Source organism: Mustela lutreola, chromosome 1 (assembly GCF_030435805.1).
Source record: "Mustela lutreola isolate mMusLut2 chromosome 1, mMusLut2.pri, whole genome shotgun sequence".
Taxonomy (NCBI): Eukaryota; Metazoa; Chordata; class Mammalia; order Carnivora; family Mustelidae; genus Mustela; species Mustela lutreola.
In genome coordinates, this window is record NC_081290.1 from 145,292,882 (window position 1) to 145,310,041 (window position 17,160).

General features: G+C 47.3%; 1 protein-coding gene across 2 annotated transcripts in view; it reads right to left on the reverse strand.

The window, feature by feature from the left end:
• Nucleotides 1-71: 71 nt before the first annotated feature.
• The window catches only part of ARHGAP10 (Rho GTPase activating protein 10), a 318,466-nt gene continuing 301,377 nt past the window's right edge, over nucleotides 72-17,160 (reverse strand). For both annotated transcript variants that reach the window (XM_059175791.1, XM_059175783.1), the window contains exons 21-23: nucleotides 10,055-10,207; nucleotides 8,785-8,876; nucleotides 72-415 (exon numbers count right to left, since the gene is read on the reverse strand). In XM_059175791.1, the coding sequence (XP_059031774.1) occupies nucleotides 327-415; nucleotides 8,785-8,876; nucleotides 10,055-10,207 (334 nt within the window). In that variant the 3' untranslated portion in view covers nucleotides 72-326. The remainder of the gene's footprint in view (nucleotides 416-8,784; nucleotides 8,877-10,054; nucleotides 10,208-17,160) is intronic.

Sequence of the window (17,160 nt, forward strand, 5' to 3'; positions counted from 1 at the left end):
CAGCAGCAGGTGTGCAGGGAGCTGCCCGGTGGAGCCGTCACCACGGGGGAGGCTGGGCAGGCTGAGGACAGTCCAAAGTCCCAAGGCTTGACACGTGAAAAGTCCACCCTGTCAATCCTGACGCCCTTCTCCAGCTCCACAGGCCGAAGCAGTTCCCTGCGGTACGTCCTCTACCCCTGCCTCGGGCAGTAGGTCCCCCTCCCTGCCCCTGGAGTGCCCATTGGTGATGTGGAGTTCCTGTGTCCAGGTGGCTGTGGGTTCTGCCCTGGAGGCAGAAGGCCGGTTCCCAGGTGCCAAGGTCCACGTGGGGCCTCAATGGCCAGGCACTAGAGCAGCTTGACGTAATTCTGTGGGATCAGCCCCCTCTTGCCATTCAGGGTCCCTTCTAGCCAGCCGGGTTCCCTCGAGGTTTGCACTGAAAAGAAAGAGAAATCACTTTTTATCAAAACGCTCCCAAGTCCTTGTTTCCTGAGGAATTCACTGCACCACTGTGTACATTAAAGGCTCAACCAGAAGAGAAGGGGGCCCATGGCCAGGTACAAGTGCTATTTATAGGATCTGCCCCTCAGCCACTACAGTCCCCATCATTCCTCCTGCAGCAGCCTCCTAACCAGTCCCCCAGCTTCTCGTCTGGGTCCTTCTAATCCCCATGCACAAAGGAGCTCAGGGAACTCTCTAGAACACGGAGCTGATGACATTCCCCTGCTTGAAGGCTGGCAGGGACAGGAACAGACCTCAGCATCTACTGGTCAGGTGCACAGACACCCGGTCCTGCCCAAATCCCCAACCTCCCCTCTTACTCCCCACCAACACGGTGCCTTCTGCCTCTTCACCAGGTGGTCTTCCTCTTAGAGACCTTTACATGCCCTGTCCTCTGGGGAGACTCCCTTGACCATTTCCAGCACTCCCCAGGCCTCACGGACATGTCTGGGCACCTGTCTCTATGCCACACAGGATGGGGTGCTCCTGCGGTCGGGGCCTAGGCCGCACACATCTGAACACAGTGTGGGGCAAACTGTAGGCGTCCAGAAGTATCCATGACAGATACAAAAAAGGACTGCAGGCTGGACAGCAAAGGGCGCAGGGTCCAGGCACTGGTCACCAGGCTTTGGAAGTAAAATACAGCAGCATTTAATGGCCCCAACTGTGGGCAAGCCGCACTCAGGCCTCGGCCAGGGCCAGGAGCGAAGTGGCGGCTGCGTGTGGAAAGGGGAGGACACAGACGGCCCGGAGCTGGCCGAGCCACGCAGCTGGGATTCACCCCCCAGAAGAACAACTACCCGGTGTCAGAAACTGGTACACCCAGCCCCGGGCCCACCACACAAAACCTGCACCTAACAGTACTTTCCTCGGTGTGCACCACACGTTCTTGATTCTCTTCTGAAAGGCTGACTCCAGCTCAGCCAAGCGGAGTTCGTCACCCACTCGTGTGTGGCGGCCACCGTGCGACCTCCGCACACCTGCTCCCGAGGCTCCGAGGCTCCTCGTCCGCCCAGGACTGGATGACACCTCCTCAGCCTGCAAAGAGCAGCTGGGGCGTCCTGCCCGCCGAGGCCAGCCTAGTGCTCCAGACTAAGTCAGGGACCCCCTGGACACACCAGTCATGTACCGTGGGGGAAGGGGGGGCGCGGGTGTGAGCGAGAGTGAGACAGAGAGAGGGTGGGAGGTTGACTGTGACTCTCCTTCTTCCACTCTAGGTTCTAACATGACACCGGGACCCCTAGCATCATGCCGGGCACATGAGGAATTGTTTAAAGAATGAATAAGCAAATGAACAAGGCACGTGCTTCCCGGGCAGTCCAGCAGCCGGTCACCTTCTTTGCTCGCTCACTGATTTCTAGCCTGGAACCGGTCCTCGGAGCAGGATTTTCTCACTTATTCCACCTCCCCTGCCCCCAAGCTGGCAATGTCATCAGAACAGCAACCTGGAGAGCCTCCATGGAAAGGGGCCCTGGGCTCAGGACAGACTGCCTGGAGGGGAGTCTCCCAGCGGACAGATGAGAGCCAGGTGCACCTGGGGAACGACTGAACCCTCGGAGCCCCGCCCAGCCTCCTCCCCTGCAAAATGGGTTACCAGCACTTGGCCTGGAGGAATGCTACAAGGAGTTCGTAAAATAGCTTATGGAAGAGCACCTTGGAGTTGCTCACTGTTTCTTCTCCTATATACAATGAACGCCCACTCTTCCCCGAGTGGGTATTAATAGACACAGGCCGAACAGAAGAGAAAGAAAGGTAATTTCCCATAAAGCTGGGGGTGAAGAAGGCCTAAATGTGGGAAACCAAGTGGGGTCAGGAACCCTGCACCAACCCTCTTACAGACCGAGGGCCTTCTCCACACCTCACCCGCTGCCTTCACAGCCCTCATCTCCCCAAAGGGCATGAGAGAAAGGTCACCAATGTAGAGAAGGGACTGAGGAGACTCTCACAGTACCCAAGAGCCTGGAAGTGGCCAACGGCTGGGAAGGGGAGGGAAGAGAGCAAAGCACCCATAGCTGGGCCTGCCCAGGCCCAGGAAAGGGGGCTCAAAGGCTACGGATGAGGCCTGTGAGGGTCTCATCACCTGTATGAAGACTTATCCCCTCCTGGGAGCATCAGATCCCAGAAGACCCACCCTAGGCTCCAAGCTATATACTTGGCTGATCAAACCGCTTCCTCCAATGGCAGTATGAAAGTTCCATGTGTCAGCTTGGTGAGGCCATGGTACCCATGTGTTATTCTACCTGTTTAGACGTAATGAACAGGGAAATCAGTAGACTCAGTAAAGCAGATAACTGGCCAGGATATGGGTGGGCCTCACCCAATAAGTTGAAGGCATGCATGGAACAAAGACTCCCACAAAGGAGAGGGTACCCTGCCCTTGGCCTGCTTTTGGACACAGACTACAACTACTCCCTGGGTCTCCGGCCCATTGGCCTACCCTGCAGGTTGTGCGTCTCCCACAACTGCATGAGCCAATAGCTATCTATGGAAAGCGATCCACTCATTCACACACACAGTCACATCCCATGTGTTCTATTTCTCTGGAGAACCCTAATGCAGGCCGTTTCAGAGATAAGTGCCTCATTGTGGGGGAAGATTCTGACTCCAAGAGGCAATGAGTATAAGTGAAACAAGGTCCTGGCTGGAACCCTGGCACCTTCAGGACTGAGCAACCCTGGTTGATTTACTTCATCTCCTCTGACCTCCAGGCTCCTCTTTTCTAAAAGAGGGGAAGCGATAACTCATTTGAAGTTACTGCAAAGACTAAAATGAGACAATTTACATGAAGTGTGATGCCACACATACACCACGTCCACGCCCTGTGCACCACAAGAAAGGGCCCTGCCCTGCCACTTATGAGCCGCGTGGCCCTGGGAGAGTCACAGATCCTGAGGAACCCAATCACTGTGTGATGACAATTAAACCAGTGCTCCCTAGTACAACTGTTTCTATTGTTATGAAATATATACACAATTTACCATTTTAATCATTGGGAAGCATGCAATTCGATGGTATTAAGAAGAGTCACAATGTTGTAACCACCAGCACCATCTCCATCCACAGAGCTTTTATACCTTTCCAGACTGAAACTCTCTGTCCCTTCAACACTAACTCTCCATCTCCTCCCCAGGCTCCTGGGACCCTCCATGCTACTTGCTGTCTCTGTGAATTTGCCTATTATAGATATTACATATAAATGGAATTACACCGAATTTGGTCTTTTGTGACTGTCTTATTTCCCTTAACATAATACCTTCAAGGTTCACCTATGTTGGAGCATGTCTCAGCATTTCATTCCTTTTATGGCTGAATATTCCACTATACGTTTATCTACTACATTTTATCTGCTCATCTGTCAATGAACATTCGGGTGTTCCCCCTTTTGGCTACTGTGAAAATGCAGCTGTGAACATGGATGTCCAAACACCAGGAACATGAGTCCCTGCTTTCAAGTCTTTGTGTACACATCCAAGTGGAACTGGACTGAATGGTAACCTTGTGACTCATCTGTTTAAGGAACTTCCACGCCGTCAATGTGGTTCTGGCCAGGCTCAGAAATAAGCAAAATAAACAGCATATTATTTTGAGATCTGTACGTATGCGATGAAGCTGGGTTTTCACCATAGCTGGGGTAAGAGAATGAGATACAGTGTTCAACTCCTGATGAGCTCGAGGTGGTGTGGGGGGCATTAGGTGAGGATCTGGCAGAGGAACAGCTCTGTGTCAGTCATGCACTGTAGCTCCCTGGTGTCCACTATATTATGATGATGCTTCATAACACTTGAATATTTGTCATATGTGTTGTTTTTATTATGCTTTAAAAAAAAAAAACCCACCCAAACCAGAACTGAGTCCATATTCTGTTCTGAAGAAAGCTTCTTGCAAATTATTCTTGTAACTGGCTCCCATGCCCCTGTTATTATGAGGATGCCATGGGAAAACCACAGTGAGATTTCACCTTGTACCCATTAGAATGACTGTTATCAGAAACACAGAACAAAACAAACCTGAGCAACGATGTGGAGAAATTGGAACCTTTGTGCCTTGTTGGTAGGAATGTAATATGGTGCATGGAGCAATGTGAATGTAACAGAGCTGTTCCTCTGCCAGATCCTCACCTAATGCCCCCCACACCACCTCGAGCTCATCAGGAGTTGAACACTGTATCTCATTCTCTTACCCCAGCTATGGTGAAAACCCAGCTTCATCACACACGTACAGATCTCAAAATAATATGCTGTTTATTTTGCTTATTTCTGAGCCTGGCCAGAACCACATTGAATAGAGACTTCTGGCACTCACTTTTTTTTTTTTTTTAAATTAACATGTAATGATTCCCAAAGGTTAGGAATATATCTAGGAATACAACTGTTGGGTTGTGGGGTCTGTACAGATTCAACCTGCCAAGATAATGCTAAATTGTTCTGCAAGGATTACTCTTTATATATTTGAGATCTTTAAAACGAATCACCTGGAGTTTTAAAAGATTAATCTGGGCCGCACCTGTTCTCCAAAGCATTGGCTCAATCACATATCCACATGGAAACGAACAGTCTGGGAAGCGCTGCTGAGAGATGGCCAGCTCCCAGACACCCTCCCACCAGGGACACCAGGGGGCCCCCTCCAGTCGTGCCTGGCAGCCTACAGAGAGGGACACCGCTCCCTACTCTGATCATCTGCCAGCTGAAGGACCGCCTATCTGGAAAGAGAGCAGGACTGACTGGCCACCAGCAAACGTGTTTCCAGAGTTGCCCAGGCCCTTCCGGCACTTCCCCGGAACAACGGCTAAGCATTCATGTGTCTACGATACAGATCAATCTTCAGCCTAGAATTTAAACTCAAAACCTACCTTCAGATCCACACGGTAAGAGGAAAAGAGCAAGGAAGAACTATCAAGCTACTTCATTACTAAAGATCCCTTTCTCTTCCACACTCTGGTTCAGGGTTTCTCACTGTCGTGTACATTACAAACCACAGAACTACCGATGATGCAGCCCATGGGCCACTTTAACCTGGATTTTGTCTTTACCAAAGGGCACTGGATGCCATAAACCAAATTCCTATGTTGCCCATATGAGGTACAAAAGGGGATTACGCTGCAAGAGGCTTTACGATAGCTGCTAAGGCTCCAGTGCAAATGAACACAGAAAAAGGTCTCAGACATTTTGGAGGCCAGAGTATTGCTGGTGTGCACAAAGGAGGTGGTCCTGGCCGTATTCCCATGGCCAGTGCTGTCACAGTGGCCACGAAGAGCTCTGCCTTGCTTCATGGAAGCTGAGGCCAGATGAGCTGCCCATCTGTCCTACTCTGTGTCAGTCCCCAGAAGGGAAGACCCCAAACCATTCAAGGAAGAGCTTCTCTACACATTCTAAGCAAGCACACAATGAATTATGCATTTTCTGCTAAGAGATCTATTACACACAGAGATGAAAATACAGAGTAAAAAGAATAAATGCTGTTTAAGAGCCTTTGACATTCTGTACCTTTTAAGAACTAGCCCTAAGACACAGCAAGTGTCAGGGTGTAGGTTCTGAATGTGCTCCTCTGTGTCGGCCATGCTTCTCTGTGCACCTGTGGTAGGACCACAGGGAGCATACACAGGACAAGGTGCTCACATAAAATAAGATGCTCACGTGCTTGGGTAAGGGAAAGTGGCAACATGTCAACAAGGCAGGTGCAAAGCAGCTGGCCTTGAGGGAGGGACTGAGGAACCACTGAACCAAGTGACCCAGACAGAGATAGTCTCCAGCACTCCAGGGAACCAGGTCTGTAGGAGGCAGCACGGAGCCTCCTACAGCATGGCTCCCTGCTTGGCAACATCCTCCGTGGACATCTGTGCTGTTCTCAAAGCCCCACCTACATCATGGCTCCAAAAGCTACCTTGACACCACATCACTCTTACAGGCATCCTTGAAGATGAGGATGGGGAACTGGATCCAGAGAGAGCTTAAAGAACTTGTCCAAAGGTACAGGGAAAGTAGAAAAGCCAATCTGATCTTAAGCAAAATAATGACATGTGTGCGTGTGTGTGTGTGTCTCCTGCAAATCATTTAGGGACGTCAGAGGTAGAGAAGCTCAGTCTCTCGTGTCTGACATCTGCTAGTCTTTCCTCTGTTACCCATGCTGGCAGAAACTGGATTTGGTTGAGGTCCTGACACTCATTCACAAGTCTGTGTGCCCAGAGGAGGGGCCCCCATGGTTCGGATTGCCCTAAGCCCTGGCCAGTGTCAGTTTTAGGATGAGCATCTGACCTTGTGCTGACTACTGAAACATGAGGACAGGTAAACTAGGGAACCTGTTCTGGGAAAGTTTTCCCATTCTTAAAAAACACAAGGATGAGGCATGCCCTTCTGCGAGGGTCCAGCACAGCTATGACATCTGGACTGGCAGCCATCTCATCCCACTGGGGAAGCCAGCCAGAGGCCCCTGACCACAAGCCCTGAATGGCGCAGAAGAGGCAGATCTACTGTGATGGTGATGTTATCTTTGAGAATGTGAATTAACCAAACCTTGCAGACTTAATCACCGTAAGAGCCAATCCGTTTTCGTGACTGAGAACTGGCTGTATCAGTCTTTGTTACTTGCAGCCAAAGACATCCTCACAGATATACCTTCTACAAAGGTAAATATCTCATGAACAATACATTCTAATACAGGGATTTCAGAAGCTCCCAATCAGGTCTAATCACACGACGTAAAAATTCACCATCATTTCTCAAATGGGTGGGTTTCGACACTACTGCCTCAACGTTCCCTCCTGCCCTGTGGGGTGCCAGTGTGTGACAGGCCTGGAGTAGGGCGGATATTTTACCACGCTCTCCTCGCAAAAATCGCACATATATGTGTTTCGGTGATTGAGGAATGACCTTGCTTCTACTCCAAGAACAAAATTCCTCTATAAAGTATAATTCTGTCATATGTGGGGTTCTGGTGGGAGTGTTGTTTGTTTTCTGGCACTATCAGGAGTCGCTGGCTCTCAAGAGTATATACCACACACAGGCAGAAATGCATTCTAAATGAGGCAACTGGCAGGGCGCTGGGGTGGCTCAGCTGGTTAAATGTCTGACACTTCTTGATTTTGACTCAGGTCATGATCTCAGGGTCATGAGACCAAGCCCATCAGGCCCCGTACTGGGTGTGGAGCCTGCTTAAGATCACCTCTCTCTTCCCTTCCCTCGGTCCCTCCCCCTCCCTCTCTAAACAAACAAACAAACAAACAAACAGGCAACTTGCTTTCTAAAAAAGACAATCAGGGGTGTCTGGGTGGCTCAGCGGGTTAAGCCTCTGCCTTCGGCTGGGTTGTGATCTCAGGGTCCTGGGATCAAGCCCCACATCGGGGTCTCTGCTTGGCAAGGGTCTGATTCCCGCCCCCCTCCCCTGCCTGCCTCTCTGCCTACTTGTGATCTCTCTTTCTGTCAAATAAATAAATAAATAAATAAATAAACAAACAAACAATCGCCAGCAAACACTGCATGACTGACGATATACCACTAAGTGTTGTGTTGATATATTCCACATATTCCAGACATTCTGGCTGACCGACCATTCCATTCAAACATATAAGATCCTCACTGCCTCCCCAGAACTCTTTTGGGCAGCTCCACCCACACGCATCACTGTTTCCACAGCAACCAGTGAATTTCATAATGAGTAAGACTGTTAAGGAAGAAATCAGGAGAGGGGGAAAAGAGATAAACAATGAACCATAGGAGAAATCTGTGAAACATTAAGCCAGGTAGAGCTCCTAAATGCTTGCGCGTGAATATTAAAGACTCAGACAAAATCCAATACACAAAGTCAATACCCAGATCCAGAGAGTCACACATTATCCAAATGAGCAAAAATCACGTAAAGCGTAAGAATGGGAAGGGAACTATAAACCAACATTTTTGACAAGAGTACTCTTCTGTAACTCAGATTTGGCAAACCTGACACATTTAAGAGGTTTGGCTGGGGACTGTGGGAGAGGAAAACAAAGGATGCAAATTAGACGTATTTCTTAATTCCAAATGGCACTAGCTTCTTTACATCAGGAGAAAGGTATCCTAAACAAAGATTCACAAGAGTTCAAAGGGCTGGAGAATCATAAAGATGAAAGCTGAAGTGGAGTTCCATGGCCCTCCCTGCTCCCGGCCACCGGTGTTCAGTTCCTGGCAGCCAACGGGGCCAGCTCTCTCCCACCCAAAGGTCAAGGGATGGACGTGTGCCCCTGACAACCCCATAACCAGTGACTGCTTACTCTGGATTGTAGACATTCGGAGGGGACAGAACATATGCTACCACGGAGCTCCCACTAACACTTACCATCCTCAAAAATTGCTCCTATCTCAAAAGATAATTCTGAGCTGTGTTCTGCTTCGCATGGATACACCGCTCGAGCCTTCCGATTGACAACGCTGAGAAGGGAACATGAAAGACACAAATTAAAACGTGAAAAACCAGGAGGGGGAACCTCACCTCCCCCCCCAACCCCACCCCTTCCCAAATCTCATTTACATACCACCAGTGGGACAACTTCCAAAAAAAAAAAAAACAAAAAACAAACCAACCAAATAGCAGTGAAATGAACACCAGGCACAGCTACAGCACTTGATTTTCAAGTAAATGATGGGTTTCAAATTCAAATCTTTCTTCAGGGAGCTTCTCCGAGAAGCTTTCACTGAACCTCATCACCTAATTCTCCTCTCTGCCTGGTGGAATGCCGTTTCCTATCGTTCAGCATTATGGGAGCCACAGGGTGTTTACTTCTAAGCACCGTGTTCCTCTATTAGGAAAAGCACCCTATCTTGAGACAGAAGGCAAGGCAGTGAAGGGCAGAGGTGCACGTGCCCCGAGTGACTTGGGCAGTGCACAGCGGAAATCTGTCCACATGGATAGTCTGCTTCCACACCACTCTGGAAGGAGTTTGTGGCTCTGAGTCGGGTCTTCTCTATTTGACCCCCCTTGCGTCTGCCTCCAAAATGCATTTCAAGGCTAATAAGCTTCTCGCTGCTTATCAAAATGCCCTCTGTGCCCTTCTGGGGAAAGAGCACGCCAGGCGAGGAGGGAGACCATGGTGTCAGCCAGATGCAGACTGAAGCAGAAGGAAGTGCCCCACCTCACTGGAGTGGGGGAAGCCAGGGAAGACAAGAACTTCAGCCGACCACCCAAGATGAAGGGCTTACTAGGCCAGCTCCTTTGACTTCTGCACAATGGGCCCATTAAATGGCCATGTTAACCACTGTTCCTGGGACCCTGTTCACTTTCTTAAAAAAAAAAAAAAAAAAGTACTTTATATTCATGTATAATGAGCTCTTCCAAAATAAATGGCTTCATCAACGCATAAGAAGCACCAAACAAAATAGAGGAGGACAGCAGATTCAAGCAGCTCTCACATAAGCCAAATTTCTCCCGAGAATGTATTTGCTCTTGAACCAAGCACCGCCTGAGACAAGGTGGTCAATGTCACGCATGAGCTCCAGGAGGCTTGAAGAACCTGAGCATCCACTTTCATGTGGGGAACACAAAAAGCTGCTCAGGCTGATCAGGCCTGGGTGCTGCCCCGGTCTTCGACATCATTCTCCACTCCCCATACCTTTCCGGCGGCTTGTCCACTATGGCGGCAGGCAGAGAGAGGGGGGAAGGCGGGGGCTTGGGTGAAGGAGGTGTAACAGCCGGGCTGCAGCTCGGTGTGGTCGGGGACTGTGTGTTAAGCCACTGGACCATGGGCGATCGTGTCTGGCAGGGGCTGCAGACAGAAGTTCGAAGGACAGGATTAATAGTATAAAAGCCACAGAAAACCAAATACGTGACACCCCATTCCCAAATGGCTAAGACAATAGCTTCCTTATCTCCCCCAGTGACCAGAATGGGACTGAATTCTCACTAGGTCTGTAGCCCCAAGAACCACAGTCCAAAGGAGAGATGCCTCGTATTTCTCCAGGTATGTGGACAAGGTCAAGTCTTGTCCAACCTAGCACTGTATCCAGTTCACTAATTAGGACACTAGAATCCAACTGCCATGACCAGTTACTTGGACTTTGAAGTGCTCATGTTCTCTGCTTGTAAGTGAAGTGTCAGAATCTACAGTTCAACTTATGACCTTTCACTCCAAAAACTTAACCCATGGCCTTTCAATGTTTAAAGCCCTTTCCTCTGTCACATACACAGGGCAACTCAGACAAAACTGCAGCTACGAATCAAGATTAGTCTAGAGTAGACCAAAGACAGCATTAATGAGAGAAACCCATGAGCAGGAAAAAAAATCTTTAGGGACCTTAATGTTCCCTAATATTTGCAAATTTTTTTTAAAGATTTTATTTATTTATTTGACAGACAGAGATCACAAGTAGGCAGAGAAGCAGGCCCCCTGCTGAGCAGAAAGCCCGATGTGGGGCTCGATCCCAGGACCCTGAGATCATGACCTGAACCGAAGGCAGCGGCTTAACCCACTGAGCCACCCAGGTGTCCCAATATTTGCAAATTTAAAAAAAAAAAAAAAGCTAATGTAAAAAGGTCAGGGAACAGACTCACGGAGGGGCCTCTAAACATGAAAAAGAATGCAATATATAGGTATGGATCTGAATTAAGTTATTCTTTAATTATCTCTAAACTGGAGGCTGTGACTATGGCATATGAAGCTTACTTTAAAAGCACAGTGACGAAAGTTGCTCATTTCAATTACATTTCCAACACACATGCATTTCAGTGGCTGCTACACCCAGATGCTCTTCACCTCAAATTCACCCGCTTCAGCTAAAACCAGTTTCTGTGAGCAGCTCCCTTATCCTTCCACATTCCTGAGCATTATCTTTGCTTCTTTCCTCTGTAGCAGAGCTAACATCGAATTCTATCCATTTTTACTTCCCCTAGCTCTCATGCTTTTCCGTTCTTTACCTTCTCATCAGGTTGCTTCATGCCTGGGTCACCACTGTGGTCTCCTGGCTCAGCCCCCAGTCCAATTCCTCCAACTCAAGTAGCTCAACCAGCCAGCCTCAGCCACCTGAGACCCAGTCTGCCCCATCCGTCTCCCCAAGAATGAGTGCACTTCCCAACCTGCCCTCTGCCTGCTCTCCTGATGGTCCTGCACCCTGCCTAGGTCTCTTCTCAGCTCTCAGGCTCCCCAACCCCTCTGCCAGCCCCAGTCTGTCCTTTCCTCAACTCAGCTCCAGGCCTGCCTCCCCGAATGCTTCTCCTTTGGTCTAAGTCACAGATCTCTGAAGGCCCAGCCCAATAAGAAATGGGAGGGCACCTTGGCAGGAGTTATTCTGTGATGGTTTCTGAGATTTCTCTTGCCTTTGGGGTAAAATCGGGACTTTAACTCTTTCCATAGACCTCACAGAGCCAGGCAGAGGGCTAGGCATGTGCAGTCTTCCACGAATACCTGAACAACCATTCTACAACTAAAATTGGATTTTACAAATCGAGTACATGGAATATTGCATTCCTGACTTGATAGATAACTTAGTACAGTAGCAGGTCTCCTATCCTTTGATCAGAAAAGGGGAGAGGGGCTCACATTTTTTCAAAAAATGTTATTTTTTGAACAATTTGTTTACAATCTCCCCATCCAGCCAATTCATGTGGAAGTCATAAAACCTGTTTCATAACCAAGCAAAGAAATCTATAAATCTCAAATGGTCTGTATCGCCTTATCAGAAAATGAGTCTTAAGTGGTGTCTTACTAATCAGGAAGGGACAGGAAGGAGTGACTGGAGCTCTGACAGAGAATTTAAGGCTGCACTTAGCCAAACAATTGCCATTTCATCTCCCAGCAATTATTCAAGGTGCTGGGAGGGCGGTGGTGGCTGTAGATGAGATGTTTTACCACACCCCCATCAGCTCTTTCAGGTCATAAATAGCCTAGTGATTAAATGACCACCATCCATCTGCAGAGAGGGAGGACAGCTACAGGAGGAAAGATAAAGTAACAATGGTGACTATACTTATAAGGCTCTTTAAAAACAAAGATCATAAATTTTATAGCTATTATCTACTTAATCCTCACTTTTTTTTTTTTTTTTTAAGTGGTTTGCTTTTTTGTAAAGGAAAAGCACTCCTTTTGGAAAGTGAAAGAATTGTTGGTATAGCAGGTGTTCTAGGTCTAAGCCCATCCCCGAGCTCGGCCTTCTCCATCCTGTCCCAAAACAGGGATGCAGACTCAGCAATCCTTGTTCAGGGTCAAGTTCTCAACATCAGCTGTTTTTGTTTGTGTGCTGTGATCTTTTTGATGCCCTTCAATATATAGGTGTGCTAAGCGACCCAGAACTCACCAGGTCACCCACATAACTGAGACCTGTTTCTGTATTCAGTTTCCTGGGTTCTCCCCACAGTATCTCAGAAACCTGAGCCAGTCACTTCTCCTTTGGATTTCAGAATCCCACACGGCCACAAACTCTGTGAGGTGGAATATTCAAAAGAGGTAGCAAAACCCAAGTCTGGAAACAGTGTCTATGGGGAGGAGGCATCAGAAGTCACAGGGAGAATCAGAAAGAGGAGACCTACGTGGCAAAACAAAGTTTGGAAAACAAACAGAACAGCTGCTGGGTCGGATACAAGAAACTTTTCACAGGTTTCTCCACTGGGAAGGACTGAGGAGGGGGGCAAGAAGTGGTTAAGTAAATAGAAAGTCCTAAAACGAGTTCTCACCTCAGCCAACAGAGGTCTGATAATGACATGTTTCATAGGTGTTTCCCACAAGCAAACTGCCCAAATTTTTTTTGAAGGGAAGAAATTGTAAGCATTAGCTTCTTTACATAAACTACTTTCTCCACAGAATTTGGTGGGATGCTTTGTTTGTTTGTTTGTAATGAAGTTCAGTAATTTTTTTGACTATAGTTTACACCTGAACAATGTGAGAATTAAGGGCACTGACCCCCACACAGTCAAAAATCCACATTTAACTTCTGACTCCCCAAAAACTTAACCCTCCCCCAAAATGCCTTCTGTCGACCTTTGGAAGCCTTACCGGTAAGAATCAATTCACCCATATTTTATATGTTACATTTGCATTATGTACCATATCCTTAAAATAAAGTAAGCTAGAGAAAAGGTGTTTTAAAGAAAATCGTAATGAGGAGAAAGGACATTTACACTACTGTTCTGTAATGAAAAAATCCACATCGACATGGACCTGCACAGATCAAACCTGAGTGTTCGAGGGTCAACTGTTTATTCAATGCTTCAAATATACTACTTCTGTTTTCCCAAAAAACAGCAGAGGAAAATGTTGTTTCTGATATTTGCTTTCTATTCTTTGATTTAAAACACAGGGCATTTTGGAAATGGCAGCCCCCAGGAACGGTCTCACAGTTTTTCTCATCCTGAGCCCTAAGGCATCCCGGTACATAAAATTAACACCTCTTCTATACAACTAGAATGGTTCCAGCTACCCACATGGTGGGAGACAATTCTTGACGGCTTCTTGTGTAGTGCGCTCCTACTGAGCAGAGAGGCACTGTCTGCCTTTGTTCTAGACTATCTTTCCAAGGATATCTGCAGAGCAAACAGCATGGGAAGATAGAGACTGGGTCTCCCCCTGGAGAAAAAAAGCAGGCTTTACTGCCCAGCATAAAAGATGTGGGTTTCCTAAGCTCCAGGTTCCTCTCTTACAACAGCTGGCATGCAGGTATCATGTGGCCCATGGGGCATTAGCCTGCGGGAAGTAGGAGTTAGGGAACTGTTACTCTACTACTGCTCTGTAGTAGGATCAGTCTTTTGACCAAGAGTCACGCAGCTTCTACCAGCATCCATGAAACCACACACACAAATTTGGTGACTTGTAAGCAGAATAAGATTTCAGACTTCAGAATTCCTGACATTAACATCTTTGGGAGAATTGAGAAAATACTCGGCCCATTTTTTTCTTTTTCTCTCTCTCTCTCTCTTTTTTTTTTTGACTGTGGTTCAGAGGAGAATTCTGGTTTTAAAAAAAAAAAAGTCTTTGGGTTAAAAACCAAAAACGATGCATACTCTAAGAATAAAAAGCTTATTACCTGCTAAAACATAAATGAAATATTTTGAGTGTCCTCTCCCACCACCTCCCAAATTTAAGCATCAAAAAACATTTGTATCCTTCTTCCTGCTGCCCCTTTACAAATTTTTGATGAGTAGGACTGGCATGATCCCAAACCACCAATTTTATTTAATGACAAGCTGCAACCAATTACAACAAAGTACCTAAGTACTACATACTTCCTGAACGCCAACTTGTGGTTTGCAAAAATGGAGGCAAAAGTCGACTCTTCCTGAAAAGCTCAGAAACCACATTTACCAAAACAGAAATAAATTAAAGGGAAGTACTAATATCTACTTGTTTGCTATCTTTCCAGTTTCACACACTAAACTGAAAGAACCTTCTTCTGAATGGACCCCTCTCCATTTTTAGTGCAGAAGAGCCAGTACCAACCACCTTCCTTTGAGGAGAAACGTTTCCTTCTCAAAGAAAAGGAACAAATGGCAACAAGACCGTCTCACTAAAAACACACAGAGATTTCATACAGCTAACTCAGAAACTCATTCTTGAAAACTCTCATGCTGAAAGCCTATCTGGCAATTCCTAAGGCAACAGAGAAGGCTCCTATGCTCTGGGGGTGTGGGTTGGGAACACATAAGTGGGGGATAGAATGTGCATTTTTGAAAGCGCTGAGAGACTTCTATTAAAAAAAAAAACAACAATTAAAAAAATGCACACTCTTGCTTTGGAGTATGTCTGTATTTCAGGGAAAGGCCCTCTAGCTTTCGTGGTAAGCAGGAATAAACCCTCAGACACATAAAATTATGACAGTAGCTGTGTATGTGTATACTTTACAGTTTATATTTATAAAATGTAACATATCAGCAATATATGCTGCTTCTGATTCAAACTGTGACCCAATCTTTTCCAATACCAGACTTGACACTCCATGCATATTAAAAACTTTTTGGCAGCAGAAGTGCTCAAGCATTTCAGCAATGGGGGAGGGGAGTTAGGGCCTTAACTATTAAAATTCAACAACAGCTGCACCAGTCACTAGAGAACTTTTGCATCTAGTGAACATTTCTTGAATAACATAGACGGGTCAGGCTTTGGGCAGTGCTGGTGACACAAGTGCCCAATTCTGGGCTCTTTGAGTAACAAGCATCATTTTAAAATTCAAAGGACACAGACCAGGGAGAATACATATCAAGGAAAGAAATGATCGCTTATATGAAATGATTAAATCCCCCCCAACCAAGATATTTGACTCTGATTATATGATGTGAGAACCACATAAGAAGTTTGCGTTGGAATGAAAGATTTTAAAACCTCATTTGCAAGGTCTCCGAGCAGAAGCTAACACATTAGTGAAATGATCTTTCATTCCAGCCTGGGAAACGTACAGCATAAGTCTAGAACAGCTGTCCTGGGCAAAAGTGTTTGAAAATGTTAATAAAGACAGAAGGAAATATTGTAGATCTGTATATTATGGGAAATCTCTGTTCAAATAAATGCCACAGTTCTTCCTTAAGTGCCAGAGAAGGAGAATTCCACCGCCGGCGCACTGTCGGTTCCAAATGAGCAAACTGAGGGGGGACAGCAGTGGCATGAAGCAAACGTCTATGACAAAGAGAGGCGCCATCGTGCAGGGATGGACCAGGAGGCCTTCACTGCCCATAAGGAGACTGGGATATGGACCTTATTCACTCATCATTTACGGTCCGAGAACTACCTGTCAGGCCCCATGCTAGGCCCTGGGGACACCCAGAGGATGAGGACATCTGCTCTCCATGAGTGCCCAGTCAAGTGAGGAGAGAATGACAAGTTGGTAATCATGACATAGTGTGATGACTGCCATGTAGAGAGTTGCCCAGGGTCCTTTGGGAGAACAGAGGAGGAAGCATCCAACGTTCACGTGGGCCCTGAGAAGGCTTTCTGGACGACGCAGTGTCTGTCCTGAGCTGATGCTGCCAGTGTCAATATCGCTGTCACCCCCCACAACTTCCTCCTTTGAGGCCCAGCCGCACGCTCCAGCACGGTGTCAGACACAGCCCGCGCACGCCGACGCACTTCCTGCCACGCTCCCATTTCACAGGACCTGAGAGAAGAGCATCTCAGAAAGCTGAAGAGGATTGACTCAAGGTCATGTGCATACTAAAGCCCGTTCTGACTAGTCTGCATGGAGCTCACAGCCTCACACCCTTCTGGGCTGGAACAAAATACAAGGAGAGGAAAGGAGAGGGATGGGAAATCAGACCCGCTTGTGGGGGGTGGGGGCAGGACTGTGTGGCTACAGAAGGATTATAATCACACAAACTACAAGTGCAGGAAGCACCGCTATTCTGAACAGTGACCTGGGTTCCCAAGCCAGCTCTGGCTAATCTCCCTTTGCTTTTTCTTTTTTTCTTTTTTTTTTTTGTAGACAGAGAGGACACTCCTCACTAGCTAGCATTGTCAGTCTCGGGCTGAGGGTCATCCACACCTGAAATCTGGGTAAGAATAAACTCCCTGGTCTCAATTTCCTTAACGAAAACAAAAGGCTTCACAAGTGGCTGTATGGCTTCAGTGGGGTGTTGGTGTGAGGCATCCCGCAGTGACAGGTGCTCACTGGCTCACTCAACACTTCGTAAGTGAAGCTCTGATTACGAGCCTTAGGGCCTTGGGAGTCAAAGGTCACCTCTGCCTTCCAGGGTAACATAATCCCAAACAAGTCATTTTTCTTTACCCAAAGACAATATCTAAAC